The sequence below is a fragment of the Gadus morhua genome, chromosome 3 (assembly GCF_902167405.1).
Source record: "Gadus morhua chromosome 3, gadMor3.0, whole genome shotgun sequence".
NCBI classification, from domain to species: Eukaryota; Metazoa; Chordata; class Actinopteri; order Gadiformes; family Gadidae; genus Gadus; species Gadus morhua.
In genome coordinates this window covers 29,532,442-29,548,786 of record NC_044050.1, presented here as the reverse complement: position 1 = coordinate 29,548,786, position 16,345 = coordinate 29,532,442, and the positions used below count along the sequence as shown (strand labels likewise).

Below are 16,345 nucleotides of genomic sequence, written 5' to 3'. Positions count from 1 at the left end.
TATCTATCTACACGGGACACTTGAGGTAGGTGAAAGGCTCCTACTTAAAGTGTGTTAGCAATCGTCTAATGTTAAGACTGAGATATTGTCAGAAACTAACAACTGTGAATGGTGAGAACCGTTTATTTGATGCTAAAACCATTCTATGTTGTTTCCCCTAATCATGTTACACTTAGTTCAACAGTTTCACTTCAACAGTCACAATTCAACAGTCTCAAAACAAATCAATTCAATCTCTCAGGCTGCAGGTGAGGCCACACCACAGACCATTAATGTCTGCGTGCCTCATTACCTTCAGTACCTCAACCATCGCGTCCGTCAGAAGACGTCGGCCTACCTTCTGTCCAGCTCCAGAGTCTCACTGTCGTGGTAGGCCGGGTTGTAGAAGGACCCGTCGCTGTAGTGGCTCATGATGTCGGTCCTGGCTCCAGCCGTGCCTCTGCTCCTCGATCTCCTGAAGTGTCTGTCTGCTTCTTCTCCACAGTCTTCTCCAGCTCCTCTCCAACCATCCACACTAGAAGTTGTTTGTTGCTCTAAGCAGTAAGTGGAATAATATAGTTACGGCCAGGCAGAGAATAGAATCATGGAAGCCGAATAGCTGTAGGCTTCACGGTCTTGTGTGGTCATGAGATAGCTCCTATAATTTAAACCAAGCCAGAGCCACGCAGCGTCAGGGTTCGTGTGGACTGTCCATCCCGGTGAACAGCTCTATTGTGATAGATAACCTGTGAAACCCAACGCTGAGCTCCCATTCTTACAGGTCATCATTAATTCACCCTCTCAGAGCCGCGTGGATGGGTTACCTCCCGGGAACAGGAGAGGACACGATCTGAATGACAAGGGGATCTGTCGTTCCATGAGCAGGGACAGAGAGATGCTCTCCTTGGGTTTGGCAGTTGTAAAGCGTAGTATATTAACCTTTAGGTAGTATTGATTATCTGTCATCCATAAGAACTATCTGAAGATCTGAAATCACTGTTTGATTATTAAAGAAGCCACATGTAAAATGAAATCCATTAAAAAGCATCTGCTTACCTGGTTAAATATACTGTGATATCAAACTATCAAAATATCTATTTGTGTCTGTGCTGTTAAGGTTTAGTCCAATCGCTTGTTATTTAGTGTTGATATCGATCCATCCAGAGGCAAAATGAAGATCCAAAAAGTATTTACGAGTTTGAGATATTTCTTAACAAGTCCGAGCAGAGAGAGAAAGACAGAGAGACAGACACACAATGAGCCGCACTGGTACTACAAGGAAGCAAGGGGAATCTATTCTTATCATCTAACTCAAGGTGAAGGTCCAATCCCAATGACCACTGACCCTCCTGTGAAACCTTATGAGATGTGGCTCACTAACTAAATACTGTGCGGGGCTATTGTTGGCATAACTGATATGACATTGTGAACAATGTGTGTTTATTGTGTGAATGATTTGGAGGTCAGATCAGAACATAATGTAAGTAGTATAACTAAGCATCAAGGGATTGACCTGCTTTAACATCAAAGTGGGTTCAGTTGATGTTTAAGAAATGTCAAAATGGAAATGAAATGCCACTTAAAAACTGTTTATGTGATTTTAATTATTATTAGGCCTATTTTATTAATTTATTATTATATTAATGTATCAATTAATGTATTATTATATTAGCCTATCCTTATCAAGACTGGTCCGTGTTAATTATTGGAGAGCCCCCCTAACACACACGCACACATACACACACACACACACGCACCCCCTCCAGCGGCCGTAAGCGGGACATCCAATCAAGAGATGCAGGAAGTGGACGAGCAGACGAGTATCGTATCGTTGTTGTTTTGAGGACCGACAGACCGAAGCCCCCCTACTGGTTCTCCATGAGTAGGGTCAACGATGGACAACGACTCGGGTAAACTATAAGCTCGACACTGCTCCGTGTCAGTTCCTTTTCTTATCCGTATCACTTCCGTAAGATTGTTGAACGTCAGGAGCGTTTCTCGTTCTGCTCTCTGGAGCGGAACGCATGTCTGAGTGCTGCGTAAAGTACGCAATCATTCCACCCATGTAGTGCACTAAAGTACTAGTAATGGGTTAAAGTACTAGTAATGGGTATAACGAGGTGCAGGATGTATCTTCAGGAGAACCTGTTGCTGCTCGTTCTGCTCAAGTGAGTTCATGTGTAACTAACTCTTCGTGGAGGAAATGAAAGGCAGTTTTATGTACATACAGGCGATGGTAATGATTAACCAGACGGGACGACACCGTGATGCTGACATAAGAATTCAAACCGTCACGGTTTTTCAATGCATTACCTGGATCTCACATCTGATCATCTGAGTGGGGCAACATGTCCACAATAGGGTGCGTCTTCGTCCTCTGACTAATCAGCCATGTCTTCTCAGGTGGTGGTAATGCTCGTTTCCTAAGGTTGTGTTTATCCATGATGTGTTTTGTACCAGCAAGCAAGGAATTGTGAAATAATCCATTTCCACGTTTGAAAATGTTTTGTGTGTGTATGTGTCTGTGTCTGTGTCTGTTTGTACACTTCTGCCATAGCTACACTTCAGACACAGACAACAAAAAGACACAGATATTAATGTCTATTATCGCACCCATTGCACATCCCTGAAGGAGGGATCCCCCACTCTGAAGGAGGGATCCCCCACTCTGCGTTCCTTCGTTGCTAATTAAGGGAGTTTCTTCTTGCCCTCTGGGGGGCTGTTAGGGTCGAGGGGGGGGGGTGTTAAGGGCTACAAGGCGTCATGTGGCTCAGGAGGTAGAGCGGCTTGGCTTCTAACCTGAAGGTTGCTGGTTTGATCCCCGGCTCCTCCTAGCGGAGTGCGGAGGTGTCCCTGAGCGAGACGGCTCACCCTGACTGCTGCTGACCAGCCGGCTGTCGCCCTGCGGGGTCGACTCCGCTCTCGGTGTGTGAACGTGTGAATGTCAGGCATTATTGTGAAACGCTTTGAGTGGCCCCTGGTGTGAGGAGCTCTGTGTCAACGCAGTCTGTTCACCATTCACACAAATGAAATGTAATATTCGTGTACAGGTTGTAAGGCCCAAACCCATTTCTACCCCTTACCCCTTACCCTTACCCCTCCCCCTTGTTTTGAAGGGGTAAGGGGAAGGGGTAAGGGGTAGGGGTGTGCCAAAATATCGATACTGCGACATATCGCGATATTTCGTCTTGCGAGACGTTATCGATATGCTGACGCCAAATATCGATATTCAAAGGTCCCATGACATGAAAATCTCACTTTATGAGGTTTTCTAACATAAAAATGAGTTCCCCTAGCCTGCCTATGGTCCCCCAATTGCTAAAACTTGCGTTTGGTGTAAAACGAGCACTAGCTGTTCTGCTCGCCTTTGAAAAAACGGAGGCTCAAGTGCGCTGATTTGGAATGTCTGTATTCTTGACGTCATCAGGAATCTCAGCTCCTCCCCTTACTCTGCCTGGCCCGCCCAGAGACGTTGGCCCGCCAATGAGACTCGACCGTGCGAGCGCCACATGTGTGTGTGTTTGTGTGAATACACACACTGTAACGCAATTTTTTCTTGTCGGTTCTTTGACGTGTCTTGTATTTCCACAACGAGACTGTTGTGGGGGTTATGTTATCTCAGCCATGGTTGAGAAGGAATTGGGAGAAAGGAACTTTGGCTTTGACTGGCTGAAGTACATGAACTGCGTCATGCCGCCGGTTGCCGCGAGGCACCATCGCCCGGCAGCGGGCAGCCGGCAGCCGGCAGCTCGCCAAAAGCGCACACCGCTTTTGGCCGTGATAATATGTATTAAATGATATAGATTTCTATGTATTATATGATATTATTTAGATATAGAGCTCCAGGACTGTATCGCAAGTGTTGTACACTTCCTTGTTATTTGGATAACCGTTCTGTCGGACTCTCGTCTCTGGTATTTCTACAACGAGACTCGTATTGGGGGTTATCTCAGCCAAGGTTGAGAATGAATTGGGGGGAAGGAACTTTGGCTATGACTCCCTCAAGAACATGTACTACGACATGGAGGAGAAAGGGATTGTTGGCGGCGAATGTCTCCAGCTTGAGACCCGCTGAGGGACCACCGCCGGAGGCGGAGGTGCGCTGCTCGGGAACAATCCCTTTCTCCTCCTTGTCGTGGTTCGGTCTACTTCACATTGATGAGGACGTTGAAGAACCAGGAACGTCGGAGAACCCAACGCGGTCGTTTGAGATTCATAATATCGGATCACACATCTTTTGGCGGATATAATATATATTATATAGATATCTATGTAGGCTATATGATAATATTTTGATATAGAGCTCCAGGACTCCCGTGTGTTCTAGAATATTTACAGAACACGGCTAAAGGCTGTGTGCACCTCGCCATTGCGATACATCCACTGTAAACAGAGCGAATGAAACTAAGCAATGAAATGTTTTCTGCATTTATTTTGTTTTCTAATTTTCTGTTACTTTGCATAAAATGTTTTTGTAATAAATTCTGAATTTCTTCAGTGACACAGATATCGTGATGTATCGTGGGTGAAATTTCTTGCAATATATCGATAATCGCAGAATCGCTGTATCGTGATATTATCGTTATCGTGGGTAAAATATCGTGATAGTATCGTATCGTGGGGTACCTAGTGATACCCAGCCCTAGTAAGGGGTAGAAATGGGATTGGGCCTTAGGCCCAAACCCATTTCTACCCCTACCCCTTCCCCCTTCCCCCTTCCCCCTTCCCCCTTCCCCCTTCCCCTTACCCCTTCAAAACAAGGGGGAGGGGTAGGAATGGGCCTGGGCCTCAGTGTTCTCCGTCGCGTGTCCAGTGTTCTACAGCGCCCGCACCGGGCCCACTAACCCCCTGCTGGACCAGCTGCCCAGCTACCAGTCGCTGCTCTACCGCCGCAAGCCCGCCAATGGGGGGTCCAAGCGCAGGAGCAGCTCCAGGACCCGCATGGGGTCCTCGGGCAGCGGGAGGTGGGGCGGCGCCACGGTGGCCCTCCGCGAGGAGAAGACCCCGCCCCTGCAGAGGCCGGTCCGGGAGCTGCCCAGGACCATGGCGGAGAAGCGCCGAGACCGGTAGGACCCGCCGGACGCCATGTTGACGTACTGATGACGTGCTATAATTACATCACTGCATCCTTAAATGAACTATTGCCAGGCCAACGTCTGATCTGGGGCGGCGTGTGGCTCAGGAGGTGGAGCGGGCCGGCTGGTAACCTGGAGGTCGCTGGTTCGATCCCCGGCTCCTCCTAGCTGAGTGTGGAGGCGTCCCCATGCAGTCCGTTTACCATTCACCATGATACGTTGAACTAATCGAAATGCGTCTAAACTAGCAGTGATGAGGCGGGGTTATAGAAATGAGGGACTGGATTCCAAGTGTTTTTAATTAAAATTCTTGGTTTTAATACAGAATGGAAGCACGGTATAAGAGACACACTACTTGTCTCACTGCACATGTACTAAAGTACACACTTAGTTTAGCAGTAAATCGACAGATGGTCGACTTACAAGGTGAACACTTTTCCATTCTCCCCGTGTGTGTGTGTGCGTATGGGTGCGTGCGTGTGCGTGTGTGCGTGCAGAGAGCAGCGTCTGGAACAGGACCGGGAGCTGAGCAGCTGGAGGCAGCGGAGGCGGAGCCTGCACCGGTCGCTGAAGAGGCTGAGGGCCGACCTGCAGGAGAGGCTGAGCTCCCTGGTGCTGTGGAGGGGAGACATCCACCTCATAGAGGGTGAGACAGGCCCCTGTGGAGGGGAGACATCCACCTCATAGAGGGTGAGACGGGCCCCTGTGGAGGGGAGACATCCACCTCATAGAGGGTGAGACGGGCCCCTGTGGAGGGGAGACATCCACCACATAGAGGGTGAGACAGGCCCCTGTGGAGGGGAGACATCCACCTCATAGAGGGTGAGACAGGGGGCTGTGGAGGGGAGACATCCACCTCATAGAGGGTGAGACAGGCTACTGGGAGGGGAGACATCCACCTCATAGAGGGTGAGACAGGCTACTGGGAGGGGAGACATCCACCTCATAGAGGGTGAGACAGGCTACTGGGAGGGGAGACAGCCACCTCATAGAGGGTGAGACAGGCCCCTGGGAGGGGAGACATCCACCTCATAGAGGGTGAGACAGGCCCCTGGGAGGGGAGACATCCACCTCATAGAGGGTGAGACAGGCTACTGGGAGGGGAGACATCCACCTCATAGAGGGTGAGACAGGCTACTGGGAGGGGAGACATCCACCTCATAGAGGGTGAGACAGGCTACTGGAAGGGGAGACCGCCACCTCATAGAGGGTGAGACAGGCCCCTGGGAGGGGAGACAGCCACCTCCATAGAGGGTGAGACAGGGTGCTGGGAGGGGAGACATCCACCTCATAGAGGGTGAGACAGGCCCCTCATAGAGGGTGAGACAGGGTGCTGTGAGCTGGGGTGTCTGCTATCGATTGGACACAGAACCGTCGTTAACAGCGATGGTTCTTGAACTATCAGCACAATAATAATCCCACAAGGTTTTGGATAAAAGCGTCTGCTAAATGCCCTCAATACAAATGTAAATGTAGTAAGCTTTACTCGCCTTCAATAATCGCTCTCTCTCTCTCTCAGGAATGTTCGGCACGGGGATCCTCTCCTACTTCTCCTTCCTGCGCTTCCTGGTTCTGCTCAACTTGGTCATCTTCCTGCTGATGTTCAGCTTCGTCATGCTGCCCATCATCATCGCCCCTCACGCCGGCGGGAACGTGACCTTCAACCAGGCCGACGGTCAGAAGCACACTCTCTCTCTACCTCTGAGACTCGACTCTAAGACAATAACCAAATAGCAAATGGTTTGCTGACTCATTTGGGTTAAAGGTTGATAAATAAATGCAGCGATTTACTTGGGCGGCGCGTGGCTCAGGAGGTAGAGCGGGTTGGCTGGTAACCGGAAGGTTGCTGGTTCAATCCCCCCATCGAGTGTTGTGGTATCTCTGAGAGACGCCTCCCCCTCACTGCTCCCGAGCTGGCTGTCGCCCTGCGTGGTCGACACTGCCGTCGGTGTGTGAATGTGTGCATGAATGGGTTAATGTGAGGCAGTATTGTAAAATGCAGTCCATTTACCATTTAACATGACATAAATGATTTCTTACAATTTCCTAGCAGAAAAATGATCTTGTAATTACAATTATCTTACGTTTGCCGCAACTTAGCTTCTCATTCACAGGCCAGACTTGCTAGGAGGTAACTTATTGTTCAGTTGTGAGTAAATGTCAACGGACTCCATGGAGATGACTCATTGGCTGTGGTGTTGTCTTGTGATTGGCTGACAGGCAGTGTATGCAGTGTGTATCCCACCAGCGCACGTCGAGGCCTGGTCATCTTCCACGAGCACATCACAGACCTTCTCTCAGGCGGGGTAAACACTCCAGTCCTGTGCTTTGATTGTGTTCCGTCCACCGTGTAGGTGTGAAGGGATGGCTGGAGAGGACGGGGAGTTCACCTGGACTCTGAATAGCCCCCCCCCTTACACCCCACACCCCTCTCACGCACTAACTGTATGTTGAGTACTTTGTGTGTAGAATTGTGCAGCATCTTACCCTAGCTATCTTTGTTGTATACGGGGAATGGGTTAACCTAGTGATGGTTAGTGCTTGGCACTCAGTTCTATGAACATCCTGACTGTACCCACAGAGATATATTGTTGTTTCTCTTTCTTCTGACAAATATACTTATTGTAAGACGCTTTGGATAAAAGCGTCTGATAATGGCCCTAAATGTAGACGTTAGTCGTTTTATGGATGAATCCACCGTGTGTTGTTGTGACCTGCAGGGCTTCTTGGAGCAGACCTATCTGTTCTACGGCTACTACAAGGTGCACGCCATTAGCTTCCCTGGGTTCACCTACAACCTGCCCCTGGCCTACCTCCTGGTGACAGTAGCATACCTCTGTCTCAGCCTCGTGTGGATCGTTCAACGGTAGGGGAACAAGAGAAGTGTTTACTGTACTCGTCATTGGTGTGTCCGCCACTGACGTGGTCACTCTTCTCCTCCAGGTCTGCCACCGGCTTCAAGAGGAACCTCATCCAGGACGAGGATCGTTTCCAGAGCTTCTGCAACAAGATCTTCGCCGGCTGGGACTGCTGCATCACCAACGAGGACGCAGCGAGGCTCAAGAGGAGCAGTCTGCTGTACGAGCTCAAGGTCAGTCTGCTGTACCAGCTCAAGGTCAGTCTGCTGTACCAGCTCAAGGTCAGTCTGCTGTACCAGCTCAAGGTCAGTCTGCTGTACCAGCTCAAGGTCAGTCTGCTGTACCAGCTCAAGGTCAGTCTGCTGTACCAGCTCAAGGTCAGTATGCTGTACCAGCTCAAGGTCAGTCTGCTGTACCAGCTCAAGGTCAGTCTGCTGTACCAGCTCAAGGTCAGTCTGCTGTACCAGCTCAAGGTCAGTCTAGTACTGGCTCCAGGTCAGTTCACTACTGGCTCCAGGTCAGTTCACTATTGGCTCCAGGTCAGTTCACTACTGGCTCCAGGTCAGTTCACTACTGGCTCCAGGTCAGTTTACTACTGCTCCAGGGCCTTGTAAACATTGTTCCTCCTTTGTCTGTCTCCCTATAAGCTATCTGAAGCTTTTAGTTGCCGTAGGAAACTAGAAAAGTGAAACACAAAATATAGACCGACATGAATAGGAAAAATAATATACAGAATACAGAGAATATAAGGTAATGTGATTTGTCATAAAACGGTGTATATTGTTTCTGACGGTATGGAACAAATTATAGATGTTTTATTAATCAGCTAAAAAGAATTCTCGGATCAAATCCATTTATCACTTAGCATCATCTTCCTCCCTTTAGAGCTCAGAATTGAACGTTGATGCATTAAATGTACTATTTATTTAATTCTTTGTCTTCCAGACGGATCTGGAGGAGGAGAGAATCAAGCAGAAGATCGCCGACCGCAGCCGCAAGGAGAGGTGTCGTATCTACACCATCCGGCTGATCCTCAACGTCTTCGTCATCGCCGTCCTGGCGGCCTGCTTCTACAGCATCTACCGGGCCACCATCTTCTCCCAGAAGGCCCAGATGGAAAAGGTACCCAGAAGCAACGCCAGAGACATGTAGGTCATAGAACAGTTGGCTATAGAAGCAGGTGTATCGTGTTTCCTAGGATATTGTATATTCATACTAATGCATTATTTTAAAGATTCTAATATGAAAAAATTTAACAAAAAGATGGTACAGATTTGCGCGTACACACATTAACATTTACAGTATTTAGCGGACACTTCTATCCAATGCGACCTACAATAAGTACTTGTCAGAAGAAAGAAGAGAAACACATTTTATGAGGAATAATTTACTTGATTACCTTGAAGAATATAATATTCAATATCCAAAGCATTTACTAAAGTATTGTTGAAGGGGGAGGGTCTAATGACAGCTGTTCTGATTGGCTTGTTTTGTCCTGCAGGTGAACTTCATGCGGGACCTCATCTACGAGTACCTGCCCTCTATCGTCATCACCCTGGCTAACTTCATCACCCCGCTGCTCTTCTCCGTCATCATCAACTTCGAGGACTACTCCCCTGCCTTTGAGATCCGCTTCACCTTGATGAGGTACGAGGACTCGCGCTCGCACAGTACCTAGGTACACACACACACACACACACACACACACACACACACACACACACACACACACACACACACACACACACACACACACACACACACACACACACAGGCGAAACATTGTAAAATCAGTGGTGCGGTGCTGGATGGTTTGGTTACACATAAGGAGAGGCCAGGCATCCAGTCGCAGTCCGAGCAACACGCTACAACAGACAGAAGAATTAATCAGAAGGGGGAAGTGCATAAAAATGTATACTACTGCTAATTTAGTGATTCCGCAAACAAGCTTGCACATTCACATGATAAGACAGACGCTGACACACATCATCTACAGGAAGTGATAGCAGTGCCCGACACACATTACACAGGAAATGGTTGCATGGATGTAAAGTGGGTCGGCTGGTAACGGGAAGGTTTCTTGTTCTTTCTAGTTCAAGTCTGTCTGAATGTGTCTGTGAGTGGGTGAATGTGAGGCAATGTTGTAAAGCGCTTTGAGCGGCAGCTGGTTAGAAAAGCGCTGCATAAATGCAGTCCATTTACCATTAAACTACACACTGGAACTCCTCTGAGCCCGTAGTGAACAGCAACATGACCCCCTAACACTGGCCTCCTCCTAAGCGTCCTCTGTCTGGTGTTCCGTCCCCTCTCACACGTCCTCTGTCTGGTCTTCCGTCTCCTCTCACACGTCCTCTGTCTGGTCTTCCGTCTCCTCTCACACGTCTCCTGTCTGGTGTTCCGTCCCCTCTCACACGTCCTCTGTCTGGTGTTCCGTCCCCTCTCACACGTCCTCTGTCTGGTGTTCCGTCCCCTCTCACACGTCCTCTGTCTGGTGTTCCGTCCCCTCTCACACGTCCTCTGTCTGGTCTTCCGTCCCCTCTCACACGTCCTCTGTCTGGTGTTCCGTCCCCTCTCACACGTCCTCTGTCTGGTGTTCCGTCCCCTCTCACGCGTCCTCTGTCTGGTGTTCCGTCCCCTCTCACACGTCCTCTGTCTGGTGTTCCGTCCCCTCTCACACGTCCTCTGTCTGGTGTTCCGTCCCCTCTCACACGTCCTCTGTCTGGTGTTCCGTCCCCTCTCCAGGTGTGTGTTCATGCGTCTCACCAGCATCGGAGTGTTGCTCTTCTCCCTGTGGTCTCAGATCACGCAGTGTAAGGAGGGGCCTTGTTTGTGCGGCTACAACCACCAGCTCTACTCGGTGAGTGGTTCCTCTGGCGTCACGCAGGCCACGGGGAAGGGAAGGGCCAACCAGGCCCCCCCCGCCCACCTGGGGCAAGATAAGATGAGATGTCAACTTTATTAATACCGCAGAGGGGAAATTCCTTTGTGACACCAGCCCAGCAGCACTGGAAAACACAGGATAAAATACAATGCAATAAAAATACAAAGTACTGATGAAAAACAAAAGTAGACGCTAGAGTAAAGAACAACTGTACAAACAGGGCAAACAAAACAGACGGGATAAACAATAAACAATACAAACTATAGATTATAAAGTGGCTAAGTACCAGTACTTCACAGTATATTAAAGTGTATAAATGCCACTGTAATCATTTCATGCATCATTTACATGATGTTACCTCCTACAAGCTTCTCATTGATGTTCAGCGTGTTCTCATGGGGTCTCTGTGGTCGACTGCAGACACACGTCGTGGTGTCGTTGAGGGAGGCTGAGGAGCAGCTGGTCTGCTGGTTTTGCATTCGCTCTTGATCCATGTCCACAGTGGCTTGTTTTGAACCCTCCAAATACACAGTTGCACCTTTTTCTATTCTTAATATACACGTAGGTCATAATAAATAGACGTTTTTAAATGACATGTTTCATGCTGCATGTTGCACAACTGTCCACTGAAAACTCTAAATCAGAGAATTTTTTGATATAGAGTTGGGGTCTCGACTCAGACGTGTTGTCGGTCCATTCAGAGAGTCTCCTCTCTCTCTCCCCCAGTGCTGGGAGACTCGAGTGGGCCAGGAGATGTACAAACTCACCGTGTTCGACTTCATCATCATTGCCGCCGTCACCATCTTCGTGGAGTTCCCCCGCAAGTAAGTTCTCTTAATGTTCAACGTTAAAGTTCAACCAGGCGTATAATCCTCCTTTGGACTCCGTTAGGTGCGCAGCAGAGCATTATGTTTGTATATGTAACAGATTAGGGCGGTACGCGTCTCAGGAGGTAGAGCGGGTTGCTGGTAACCTGAAGGTTGCTAGTCCGATCCCCGGCTCCTCCTAGCAGAGTGTCGAGGTGTCCCTGAGCGAGACGCCTCACCCTGACTGCTCCTGACCAGCTGGCCGTCGCCCTGCGTGGTCGACTCCGCCGTCGGTGGGTGAATGTGAGGCAGTATTGTAAAGCGACCGCTTTTCTACAGCGTTAGAAAAGCGCTGTAGAAACGCAGTCCATTTACCGTAAGGTTCGAACTTGGTAATCCTTTTTTAACCTTTTTTTCTTCAAGTCTTTCTAGATCCATCCATTCCGATGTTTAGTTTAGTTAGTCTACGCAAACAAGTTCAAATTATTTTATTAGTCAATTGCACAACATAACAGGCAAGCAGTCATAGCTGGCAATGCGATTTTTGTATAACAATGCAAAAAAAGAAGAAAAAATAATGGTACAAGAGTACAAAGAGTAAAAAGGCTAACATTGCATTAAGAACCAAAGCCCCCATAACCCTGGTGCCTCTGTGACCTCGCCCCCCTCGCCCCCCTCTCCCCCCTCTCCCCCAGGCTGATGGTGAACTACTGCGGCTGCGGCCTGATGAGGTGGTGGGGCCAGCAGGAGTTTGCCATCCCCCAGAACGTCCTGGAGATCGTCTACGGCCAGACCATCTGCTGGATCGGCACCTTCTACTGCCCCCTGCTGCCCGCCATCTGCACCATCAAGTACTTCTTCATCTTCTACATCAAGAAGGTAGGACGGCTCTGCTGGAGTCTGACGGGACTCTGCTGGTGGAGGGGGACGTCACGCCACCAGGTGTGAGTGGGATCAGCCTTTAAAAAACCTTTCGAAAATCTGCCCTTTCCGGTGTTTCAGTGACGTCAATAGTAGGCGTGTCCACCTAGATGTACGCTGGATAGATCTGCAACAGTCCCCTGTGTACGCTGGCAGACCGATCTATGCAGCGTACATCTAGGTGGACACGCCCACTAGTGATGGCAGATATGTTCTGCCATCACTAGTGGGCGGCTAATCACGCACGCACCTGATGGCATAATATCACCCCTTTAATGTATTTACCTGTCCTTTATGGATCAATATAAATAATTGAATAGCTGTTAAATAGATGCAACCCATGACAGAGCTAGTAGTTACTAAGGCACTGCAGTTAACTCGCGATCATCAAAAAGTCTTTCATGTTTTACATTATTGATAATTTATGCTAATATAATAAGTAGGGTAGGATGTCTCTAAGAACAGACCCCCCCTTCATGAGGCTAATGCTAATATAATGAGTAGGGTAGGATGTCTCTAAGAACAGACCCCACCTAATGAAGCTAATGCTAATATAATGAGCAGGGTAGGATGTCTCTAGGACCAGACCCCCCCTTCATGAGGCTAATGCTAATATAATGAGTAGGGTAGGATGTCTCTAGGACCAGACCCCCCCCTCCTGAGGCTAATGCTAATATAATGAGTAGGGTAGGATGTCTCTAGGACCAGACCCCCCCCTCCTGAGGCTAATGCTAATATAATGAGTAGGGTAGGATGTCTCTAAGAACAGACCCCACCCAATGAAGCTAATGCTAATATAATGAGTAGGGTAGGATGTCTCTAGGACCAGACCCCCCCTTCATGAGGCTAATGCTAATATAATGAGTAGGGTAGGATGTCTCTAGGACCAGACCCCCCCCTCCTGAGGCTAATGCTAATATAATGAGTAGGGTAGGATGTCTCTAGGACCAGACCCCCCCCTCCTGAGGCTAATATAATGAGTAGGGTAGGATGTCTCTAGGACCAGACCCCCCCCTCCTGAGGCTAATGCTAGTATAATGAGTAGGGTAGAATGTCTCTAGGACCAGACCCCCCCTTCATGAGGCTAATGCTAATATAATGAGTAGGGTAGAATGTCTCTAGGACCAGACCCCCCCTTCATGAGGCTAATGCTAATATAATGAGTAGGGTAGGATGTCTCTAGGACCAGACCCCCCCTTCATGAGGCTAATGCTAATATAATGAGTAGGGTAGGATGTCTCTAGGACCAGACCCCCCCCTTCATGAGGCTAATGCTAGTATAATGAGTAGGGTAGAATGTCTCTAGGACCAGACCCCCCCTCCTGAGGCTAATGCTAGTATAATGAGTAGGGTAGGATGTCTCTAGGACCAGACCCCCCCTTCATGAGGCTAATGCTCCCTCCGACCCACTAGGTGTCCCTGGTGAACAACTGCCGCCCGGCCACCCGTCCGTTCCGGGCATCCAGCTCCAACTTCTTCTTCCTGGTGGTCCTCCTGATTGGCCTGGCTCTGGCCTCTCTGCCCGTCATGGTGGGCGTCGGCCAGTGAGTGATGTCGTACTCTTAACTTTGAGCTTTTGTGGCAAAGCACCTTGAAGATTTCATTTGCAGGAGGAATCTAGAAAATGCAAACACAAAATATATCAAGAATGGGAGACATACAGTATAAGGAAATGTGCGGGCCCATGCAGGGTATATTATCTCTGATAGCATGAGGCTGAAATAATTGGATTCTACTAAATGTCCATGATGTAAAGGATTCTCAAATCAAATCAATTTCTCATTCAGTAACATCATGTTCCTCCCGGACAGAGCTCAGAATTGAATGCTGTGCATTTTCCGTCGCCCGCCTTGTCCTCGCTCCCTCTGCTCCGCGGCCTCTCACTCTTCCTCACCCTGTGCTGGGATGGTCTGCCTCCCCTCCAGGATCAACTGCTCCCAGGCCTGCGGGCCCTTCGTGAACTACACCGTGTCCTGGGAGGTTCTGCCCCGCACCGTCTCCCTGCTGCCCAACAAGGCGCTGCGCGACCTCCTCTTCGCCCTCGCCTCGGAGGCCGTCGCCGTCTCCCTCTTCGTCATCACGTGGTGGGTGCGGCTGTTCCCCTTCACAGCTCCTCCCCCCACGAGCCCTGAGCCAATGATTAGAGCCGTCAATAAACTCTTTGGTTATTATTGGCTCGGCATGTGGCTCAGGAGGCAGAGCGGGTTGGCTGGTAACCAGAAGGTCGCTAGTTCGATCCCCGGCTCCTCCTAGCTGAGTGTCGAGGTGTCCCTGAGCGAGACGCCTCACCCTGACTGCTCCTGACCAGCTGGATGTCGCCCTGCAGGGCTGACTCCGCCGTCGGTGTGTGAATGTGTGCATGAATGGGTGAATGTTGGGCAGCATTGTAAAGCGCTTTGAGCGGCCACTGGTTAGAAAAGTTGCGTGTAAATGCAGTCCATTTAGCCAATGATGTTTTCCGTGTACTTCTTAATATTGTCATCTATTCATCTTTTCAGTGTGGGCATGTTCTACGTCATCGCCTTGGCCGGAGCTCACAAGAGGGTCATCAACCAGCTCCGAGAGCAGCTGGTCATGGTACGTAGCCAATAACTATCATCTCTGTGTACATGTTTCACAGTTTGACCTATTTAATTGAATAGTGGCACATTGTGGCTCAGGAGGTAGAGCGGGTCAGCACGTAACCTGAAGGTTGCTAGTTCGATCCCCGAGGTGGCCCTGAGCGAGACGCCTCACCCTGACTGCTCCTGTCCAGCTGGCTGTCGCCCTGCGGGGCTGACTCCGCCGCCGGGGTGTGAATGTATTCATGAAGGGGTGAATGTTAGCCGGTATTGTGAAGCACTTTGGGTTATTTAAAGCACGGTAAAGAGTCTGTTTAACTTGAGGGTCAGTCACTAAATAGATGATCTTAGCGGAGCGCTAACCCTTCGTCTGTCCCGGGGCGACCAGGAGGGGCGGGACAAGCGGTTCCTGATCCAGAAGCTGTGTCAGGCCCAGAGGATGACCCCTGCGCGGCCCCCGGTCCCCCCGGGGGGCCCCCAGCCCCTGGCCCGAGCGGGCCGGGACGGCAGCGCGGGCAGCAGGAGCAGCTGGGGCAGCCCCAGCTACCACACCAGCTTCTCCACCAACCACAGCGACGCCATGTTCCTGGCCAACGCCCCCCCACACGGGTCCACGCACGTCTAGTGTGAGCCGGGGATGTGACCTTTGACCTCCTTAACAGGGGGGTCAAGATGGAGCCACTGGAGTCTTCACATTCATGGCTGTCACTTAGCGGTGGTTTCATTGGAGGAGGGGTCGTCTTCCTTTTGGGGGGGAAGGAGGTCGACGGGAGAGAGAAAGACGATGTGAAGCTCAAGCGTGTGAATCTTTGGACTAAAGATGGAAAGATAATGGTGGGGGAAAAGGTGTCTGCCTTCTGTGTGTGTCCTCTACATTTTCCTTCCAGGAAGGACTTTTATATGATGGGAAAACCACATCTTCTACTTCTCAATATTAACTTTTTGTATTACTATAGGAAGTGCTTTATTTACGTTGTAAATGTCTTGTTTGGTATTAACGAAGCGGGTCGTAAAGAAACAATATTTTGTTTGTTGCAGTTGCATATTGACACTGCGTAGTCCAGAAGTTGACACTTCTGGACTACTTGTCGCAAAACAAATTGTTGCCTTTAAATTGTTACATTTGTGCAATCTGTTAACTTTTAAGTCGTGCTGTTACTTTATTTCATCAATGGCATGTAACAATATATTTGGTGTTTTGCCGATTTTTGGATCAGAATTCTTTACTTTTTGCCCAATAAAGTAATTTGGTCATGTTTTCCAA

The 16,345-nt window shown here is 49.3% G+C and overlaps 2 protein-coding genes across 9 annotated transcripts in view; one reads left to right on the top strand and one right to left on the bottom strand.

Annotated features, from left to right (window-relative positions):
• tmc5 (transmembrane channel like 5) overlaps positions 1-2,505 on the bottom strand; it is a 14,599-nt gene extending 12,094 nt beyond the window's left edge. Inside the window, exons 1-2 of one of the 3 annotated variants that reach the window (XM_030352278.1) lie at positions 2,293-2,505; positions 338-533 (exon numbers count right to left, since the gene is read on the bottom strand). In XM_030352278.1, the coding sequence (XP_030208138.1) occupies positions 338-411 (74 nt within the window). In that variant the 5' untranslated portion in view covers positions 412-533; positions 2,293-2,505. Of the gene's footprint in view, positions 1-337; positions 534-1,035; positions 1,692-1,736; positions 1,825-2,292 lie in introns of those variants that run through there. The other 2 variants (XM_030352279.1, XM_030352277.1) reach the window with 2 other exon arrangements.
• Positions 1,749-16,345, top strand: tmc7 (transmembrane channel like 7). Of its 6 annotated transcripts, none has more exons than XM_030352281.1 (16): positions 1,749-1,889; positions 4,793-5,045; positions 5,552-5,700; positions 6,574-6,729; positions 7,275-7,360; positions 7,775-7,920; positions 7,998-8,145; positions 8,858-9,034; positions 9,414-9,559; positions 10,655-10,769; positions 11,520-11,617; positions 12,295-12,478; positions 13,934-14,064; positions 14,446-14,604; positions 15,019-15,097; positions 15,470-16,345. In XM_030352281.1, the coding sequence occupies exons 1-16, from the start codon at positions 1,874-1,876 to the stop codon at positions 15,704-15,706; spliced, it is 2,280 nt and encodes a 759-aa protein (XP_030208141.1). In that variant the 5' UTR covers positions 1,749-1,873; the 3' UTR covers positions 15,707-16,345. The 6 variants fall into 6 exon arrangements, with proteins under 6 accessions (XP_030208141.1, XP_030208142.1, XP_030208143.1 ...); XM_030352282.1 differs by lacking the exon at positions 1,749-1,889 and adding an exon at positions 2,034-2,147; XM_030352283.1 differs by lacking the exons at positions 1,749-1,889; positions 4,793-5,045; positions 5,552-5,700 and adding an exon at positions 5,707-5,788.

What these genes read in the sequence shown, in the direction of transcription:
- tmc7 (XM_030352281.1), top strand. An exon ending in ATCCGCTTCACCTTGATGAG is followed by an intron (nt 9,560 to 10,654) that starts GTACGAGGACTC and finishes TCCCCTCTCCAG; the next exon opens with GTGTGTGTTCATGCGTCTCA. An exon ending in GTCATGGTGGGCGTCGGCCA is followed by an intron (nt 14,065 to 14,445) that starts GTGAGTGATGTC and finishes CCTCCCCTCCAG; the next exon opens with GATCAACTGCTCCCAGGCCT.